The following is an 8,242-nucleotide window of genomic DNA, read 5'->3' as shown; positions in this document are numbered from 1 at the left end:
TCCGCAGGAAGTGTACATGGTAATCCGGGAATATGGGGGTAAGATGGAACACTTCCACCTCTTATATTGGCAATCCTTGGCGGTATGCCTACCATTAGATATGGAGTGATTTCAGGGAAACATGTGTGCACAGTAATCGTAGACGATTACATGCTTAACTCGACTATTTTTGTGTCACTTTAAAAAGAGAGACTGATAACCTTGGCGGAAGGATTCATACCCATAATTTCCACTCGAAAAAGTGTTACGAAGTGTTATGTTGCGATAAATACACGCGAAAGACATCTTATTGGAATCGAAACGAACATCTTCTAACATTCTTAATTCAATCTGCCCTCAGGATTGGACTCGGGCGAGTACAAACAAATTATGGTAGTGTCCTCATTCACGTCCGTATTCTAAAAATATTCCAATGCACTGGCCCTGTGCAGACCAGCACTTTTCCAGCTTTTCCGGTTTGAGAGGGTTGCCGTCGTTATATATAGGTGTTGAAGTCCTTTCGTTGGATGTGTATCATGGCACAAGCAAATGAGTGAGACGAGAGCTACCGTTTTCTATTTTGAAAGAGAAATTCGTTTGGATCGATTGCAGACGGCTAGACGGTAGCGACAAACGATGATGATTACAACAACGACGACTACCACGACGTTGGCTACAACGTTGCTGGCTTTAAGGACTCACAGCTATGAGGACAACAAGTACTACAAGGAGTAGAAGGCTCGAGTGAGTGGAGTTGATCGTATTTGCAGCCGACATTGCCATTGCGCGGATTCCAGCGACGGGCGAATTTCACAGAGACTACGTTTGGTACAATGGTGGGTTGCACAATCGAAAACTTCAAAAAGGGGTTATGCCACCCCTCGGTTTGTCTACGCTTGCAATGATAAACAAGACGTCATTTCCATTGCACAGACTTCGTTAGATGTGCTGTCATATTTTCGGCTATAAAGTCGGAATTGTTCTTTTACAACCCTCATCGATAACGCCTTCCTTATGTCCTATGCCCTGTCTAACTCTCTAGCAGGACCTGCCCATTCCACTCTGCTTTGCATTGCCTTGCATAAAAACCGCTCATTGCGACTTCAGTCAATTCAACTGTGAGCTACACAGCCTGTCGGAAGAATGATGAAGTTGTAGTCCTGTGGAATGGACCTGTTGCAAAGACAACTTGCAGCCGGACATAATGGTGGTGTGCTGTGATATGGTGAGAGGACACCAAAATGAAACTTTTTGGTAGGCGATGTCTGGAAGAGCTCAAATTTTATGGTTAAATATTCAGACAGTTTTTCAGTTTGGAACTGGCAAATAAATTCAATTTAAGTTTTTTGTTAGAAACCTTATAGATAGACAGATACAGGAAGCTTGAATCCTGAAGTTTTTTGATTGCCCGCTCTACTTGTAAACCTACCCATTTGAAAAGTAATTTTCACTTGGAATCAATGGATGGTGGGAAATATTTTATATACTCAGACGTATATACGCTTTAACCTTTATAAAACTTATTGTAAATATGTACTCGCATATATTTTGAACTACAACAAAATAACAAGCTGTATGCTATCTTCAATATTGAATTACATGTTAACGATTCTGGATGTTAACGATCTCTGGAATACTTTAACGGATATAATACAGCCGCAGATTGCGTTGACAGGAAAGAAGACTTGACTCATCCCTCTTTGTATAGCGCGAGTTTACTTAATCCAGCCGGGCAATTTCAATGCACCAGGGTCTTTGTATGGTAAGTATCAGTGACCCCTGCGAGAAGCACAATTAGCGTTGTGGTGCGTCGTTTTGATGCCACAAATTCCTAGGACCATGACTGCTGTTATGAAAGCAAAGAGGCAGAGTGCAGCTGGCACAGACCTTCAGAGCCAGGTCGTAGCATTCACGCAGCTCTCCTTGCCTGCAGTTAGAAATTTCTATGAGGCTCATAAAGAATGGTCTACCTAGTGCCCGTAACTTGACTCTAGCTAGAGCTAGGCAATTGCGAAAGAAATGCCTGAGGGTTTCCCCCTTGTTCTCCGCAGTCGAGTCTGGCGGCCTGGTCCCCTATGGGCCAGTTCCCCGTGCAAACCGCCGTAATCTTGTACGCATTTGCACGCATCTGGAGCTCTCGCGATTGGGTTTTGTTATAAGCGCGACAAATCCTCCTTGACTTGGCACATGTGGGGAGCCTTTGCCATCTGAAAACCGCGGCTGCTACCCGCCAATCCGTCAGCCCGCCCATTTCCCTCTATGGTCTTATGACCGAGAAGCCAGAGGAGGGTGACCTCGAGCTCGCCACCGGGACTGTTCAGCGCATTTCTGCACGGCTCCACCAGCCTGGAGAATATCGCGCTGAGTACAAAACCTTAATGGACAATTGGTTGTCGGTCAGAATGGCTATGTTACACCTGGGGCTCGGATCATGACCCAACCATCGGAAGGCTTTCAGTGTCTTCTGCTTGGAATACACTGGTAAAATTTGGAAGACCATACAACTCGGATACACTGCGTGCATTCGAGAAAACCACCGCACCGACTCCATAGATCCACTTTGATCCACCGGTGAAGAATACTGTGTCATAGCCTTGCAACACGCCGCCGGTCTTCCACTCCATTCTAGTTGGAAAGTCCACAGCAAGTTTTCCCGTGAAGTTAAGCTTCCGTGGGGAATGCCCAGATTTCCCAAGGTACTTTGTCTTGGATGTTACTATGGCTCTAAGGCTTTACTGTCCAGCATGCGGACTCACGTATTCTGACGGCACTGCACGCTACAACGTATTCAATGTGGTGGTCTAGAGGGAGGAAAAGCCGCAGTACATTGAGAGCAACTGCTTAGCAGGACTGCAGAGTCCCGGTAGCACTGCACATGCGGTTCTTTAAGTCCTGTTAAGCTTCGTTGTATTGTACTTTTCCCTAAACCCTGTCACCATACAATAGAATCGTACGTTAGGATGAGACGCACCACAGCTGTATACATCCAGGGAACCATCTTCTGCTGCAGACCCTATTTGTTTACAAAGGTTCTCTTGCAAGCATAGAAGGCTATACATGCCTTTTTAATCCGCAGTTCTATGTTCAATCTCCAATTTAGCTTTGGATTCACGATTACACCCAGATACTTTACATTGGAGGCAAGAACTAATCTTTGGAATTCTTTTTCTTGTGGAATTCAGGTATCCTTGACTTGGCGGTGAATAGCATCAGTCCCATTTCGGTTGGGTCTGTGCCGAGTCGGCATCTTGCCGCACCTTTCCGAACGTTCCCTCCATCCATCCATCCCTAACATTCCAAATTCCGCCCATCATTATTAACCAGAGCACCAGAGAGATGGTGGTTGGTTTTATTGACATTTATCTTCGGTACTGCTCACTCTGCTTGCCTCCTTCTCCAAATCCAGAGGCATTTCATGAGGTTTATGACTCGCTAAAAGTCCTGGCTGTTTGAGGAAAGATGAATTCTTCTTTCTCTTCAGCCTTTGTGCCGTTCAAAAGCCGGATCGAGGATTTCATTTCTCACTATCATTCAGCGTATCAAGCCATTGTGGTTTAGGCCGGCCCTTTTGTCGAAACCAACCTTGGTAAGTGATTTTTCGTTGGCGCAAATAACATAACGATACCACCAAAGACACAATTTTCCCACCATTGGTGCACCCCATATCGATCGCGGATGTGATCATGGGGTGTTACCTTACTGGTGTAACACAACATCTTCATCTCTATTACCGCAAGACGTATTTATAGTTGGCCAACAGTCCGAACCATAGACAGTGACTGGACTAACGACACGGCGGATTGAAGACGTGCGTTGATAAGTCGATCACAAGGGACGCCACTTGTGGAATGCCACTTCAACTAGGTTGCGTTAATACATGAAGGAATTTCATAACGCAGCTCCCCTTTGGCAGATAACCTTGATCCGAGTTATTCAAATCGTTGAGTTCTAGTTAGGTGCTTGATTTGCAAGACGGCAATCATTGGCCGAAGTTGACAAGCGATGGTCTCATAGGGAGCAGCTTTGTAATCAATGACGGTGATAAAATGTCGGCGTCTTACTTATATACGAATATAGTCGATTTGTGTTTTACTGCTCCCAATATAATATGTAGGTAGATGGAAAAATCATTTGATGAGCCATGTATTGACAACTAGATGGTCGTAACTGTCCGCAATCCCTCATGGCACCTGTTGCCGTTTGCTTTTTTATCCAAATGATCATTAAGGTCGCCTGCAATGACAATGAAATATTAGGTTGTTGCAAATGAAATGTCGAATATTTGAGTAAAATTTCAAAAAACTATAACTTTTATGAAAATTAATTTTATTAGTCAAAATAAGAACCAGCAGCTTCAATGCACTTCTCCCAACGAGATACAAGGGCATTTATTCCAGTTTCGTAAAAGTCTGGGTTTCTAGAGCTAAGAAATTCTTCAAAGGCACTTTTGACAGCTACTGCTGAATTGTTTCCCCGCCAAAAAGTGATCCAAATGCTTAAAAAAGTGGTAGTCGGTTGGCGAGAGGTCGGGTGAATATGGTGGATGAGGAAGAGTCTCATATCGTAATTCATTTAATTTTTGGATCGTCATTCTGGAAACATGAGGTCGGGCGTTATCATGGAGCAGTATCACTCCATCTCTGTTGACCAATCTAGGCCGCTGAACACGTAATTTCTCGTGCATTTCATCAAGTTGGGCACAATATTTCTCTGCATTAATTGTTTCACCACGCTCCAAAAACGAATAATGAATAATTCCAGATGCAGACCACCAAACAGTTACCATTACCTTCTTCGGGTGAAGGCTCGGTTTTGGCATGTGTTGTGGAGGCTGATCGGCATCTAGCCATTGCGCTGATCTGCGACGGTTGTCGTACAATATCCACTTTTCATCGCATGTCACTATTCTGCGCAAAAAGGGATTGTTCCTGTTGCGGTTGAGTAGAGAACTGGATATTTCCATTCGCAGCGCCATGTTTTGCTCGTTGAGTTCATGCGGAACCCACTTATCAAGCTTCTTCACCTTTCCAAGCTGTTGTAAGTGCCGAGATACTGTCGAATAGTGTACGCCTATTTTCTCTGCAATGTCACGAATCGATGATCGGGGATCAGATTCCACTATCAAACGCAACTCGTCGTTGTCGATCGATGGTCCTGGGTGTCCACGAGGTTCACTTTGGAGGGTCATGTCGCCTGATCGGAATTTTTCGAACCACCGCTGTGTCGTTCGTTCGTTTGCTGCGTCAGCTCCAAATGCTCTGCAAATGTTTCTGGTTGCCTCCGCTGCGTTGTGACCAAGTTTAAATTCATATAGAAAAAGTAGACGTTTTTGACTCCCTTCCATGCTTTTTTCTTTGAGTTTTACTTGGAACTTCAATGACGATTGAAACTGAAATGACTCCTTGATCGAACGAACGACTATTTATACTCAATTATCCCATACCACCAGAGTCACCTTGCGGCAGTTTTAAACATTAAAATCATAACTAACTTCACTTCATTGAAAATAGTTCATTGAACCTTTTCACGTGCAGGGTCCCAGCCAATATGGAAGGCGTCACCAGCAATGAGAAGAAAAAGTTACGGTGACAAAATGCAACCCTGCAGAACTCGGCTTTGTACTTCAAACTCCTTTGAGATTTTACCTCGATGCAGTATGTAACATTTTACAACACAACATTGCCCTCCTACGTAGGCTACTCCATATACACTCCTTCTTGAAGCAGATGAAAACTTCATCATGAACGACCAAAATCAAGTGGAGTGTATATCTCAATTACGGATATTGCTCCAGAATGACCCCAGGCGGTTAAAAGATATTTCGCTTTCATTTGGAGGGGCAGTGCATATCTGAATGTTCAAGTGTTCAGCCTTGCAGATAAGGAGAGGACTATCGAAAGGTTTACGATCACCTGTAAGCTTTTATGATGCAGAGTACGGTAGCAAGTTTGATCTCAACTTGTCCCAAAAAACAAACGAGCGCTTCATGCAGCGCGAGCTGAAACTGAATCTAAAATATAGAAAGACCTAACCCCATCAAACAGGCACTATCCCTGTTATTGGCAACTACCTGCCAAAGACTGAAGGATTTAAATATCTCGGACCAACACTCTCTGTCAATTGTGAACTGCGTTATCAAATTGCTGTTCAAAACTGGCATCAACGGACATCTCAATTTAAAATTATCGTAGTGTCATCCACCCTGTCGCCCTCTTTGGTTCGGAATGTTGGCCGGCTATTAAAGGTAATGAAGGCCGCCTCGCGGTGATGTTATGGCGCTGCTGAGATTGACCAGATGCTACATAACACTCGCCAGTCATTGTTAGGTAGGAATAGTGGACTGTATGTAGGTTGGCTTGGAGGCAAGGAAAATACCGGTATAAACTTAAAAACTTCGTTTATTAAAACAGAATTAACAGCTACGGAAAAATGCTTTAGGCCGGTGGTATGGCGGAGAGGAAAAGATGCCTTTTCCTTCGGAGAGCTGGCATAGCGTTAAGTAAACTCACGGCGCAGCGAGCGCCTTCCGGCGATCATTGCGCCACAAGGAAGCGTGCGTCTGGTTCAAATTCAAATATGCGCAAACATACTCCCGGCTTTAAAAAATGTGAATTTTTTAACATAGCGAAAACAAATGAAAGGAAGAATATATTAACACAAATGAATAGATTAATAGTTAGGCTAAGTAAATTGCAAAAGTCAAAAGTATATACGTACATAATGCATGGAAGTAAGTAATACAAAAAAAATCGGCCGTTTCAAAATAGCATAAGGTACATGACATCAAGAAGGCAAACAAAAATCAAAGTTATGATGAGATGTCGTCTGCTGATTGTTGAACTTCGCAGAGGGGAGACGGCTCTACAGGTAAGGGACATAGGCGAGCGACTGTTCTCTTGATTATGCCCTTCTTGGTCTGCAACGACGCTACTCGAACGATGTTGTCGCAACCTGGATGCAGCACTGTGACGACACCAATCTGCCATTTCATGGAAGGGAGATGGTCGTCTTTGATTAGGACTACCATACCCTTGCGAATCCAGGTCGAGGCTTGGGAGCGCCACTTGCCTCTGTGCTGCAGCTCGGTGATGTACTCCTTCGACCAGCGCGACCAGAAGTTCTGCTGCACCTGCTGAATCCTTTGATACCTGGATAGGCGAGATTCTGGCAAATGCGTGACATCGGGGTCTGGCACAGTAGTCAGTGAGCGCCCAATGAGCAGATGTGCAGGGGTCAGTGGATATGGGTCAAGCGGGTCGGAGGAGAGTGGGGTTAAAGGTCGGGAATTCAGTATTGCGCCGATTTGTGCCAACAAACTGTAAAACTCTTCGAATGTGAATAGCGCGTTGCCCATGACTCTTTTGAGGTGATGCTTAGCGGATTTCACCCCTGCTTCCCACAAACCACCGAAATGCGGAGAGTAGGCTGGTATAAATTTCCAGTTGAACCTTTCAATGGTGAAATGTTGATTTAAGAATTTTTCGTTCTCCTTCAAAAACTGACCTGAATCACGCAATTCCGAATTCGCGCCGACAAAACCGGTTCCGTTATCGGAGTAGATTTTGGCAGGCATTCCCCAGCGGGACGCAAAATGGCGCAAAGCCAATATGAAGCAGTCGGAACTGAGTTCCGTTACGAGGTCTAGGTGAATAGCGCGACTAGCAAAGCAAATAAATACCGCCACCCAGCACTTAGATGTCTTGCAGCGACGGCCCTTTCTGTCCTTTATCAGAAATGGTCCAACGTAATCTACACCAGTAATATAGAATGGAGAGTTTGGAGTGACACGATCGCGAGGTAAATGACCCATTAGAGGAACGAAGGCAGTAGGGCTAGCTCTAGTGCATTTTACGCAATCATGCACAACCTTTCGGGCAGTGCTACGTCCATCTAAGGGCCAATATCGCTCTCGTATACAAGATAATAGAAGCGTGAACCAGCGTGAAGGAGCCTTGAATGTTCCTGCTCAAAAAGCAAATAAACGAAAGGGTGCTTACGAGGTAATAACATTGGGTGTTTTTTGTCGAAATCGAAATCAGAATTGTCCAAGCGGCCACGTATCCTGATGGTACCATCGGTGTGGAAGAATGCGTTGACGCGAGAAAGTGGGCCACTTAAACGGCCATCGAGACCCGCTTTCAAAGTTTTCAGGTCGTCTGCAAAAGCCTCTCTTTGAACAGCTCGAACCAAAAACCTTTCGGCATAGAAAAATTCTTCAAAACTAAAATGACCTGATGTTCGAGCGGATTTTTCAGACACCTTC

The 8,242-nt window shown here is 44.6% G+C and overlaps 1 protein-coding gene across 1 annotated transcript; it reads right to left on the bottom strand.

The window, feature by feature from the left end:
• Positions 1 to 6,787: 6,787 nt before the first annotated feature.
• LOC119648636 lies at positions 6,788 to 7,789 on the bottom strand. Its single transcript, XM_038050406.1, has one exon. The coding sequence runs from the start codon at positions 7,787 to 7,789 to the stop codon at positions 6,788 to 6,790; it is 1,002 nt and encodes a 333-aa protein (XP_037906334.1).
• Positions 7,790 to 8,242: the final 453 nt, after the last annotated feature.

The sequence above is a fragment of the Hermetia illucens genome, chromosome 2 (assembly GCF_905115235.1).
Source record: "Hermetia illucens chromosome 2, iHerIll2.2.curated.20191125, whole genome shotgun sequence".
Lineage (NCBI taxonomy): Eukaryota > Metazoa > Arthropoda > Insecta > Diptera > Stratiomyidae > Hermetia > Hermetia illucens.
Note: the sequence above shows the minus strand (reverse complement) of the source record. Positions and strands in the feature narration are given on the sequence as shown.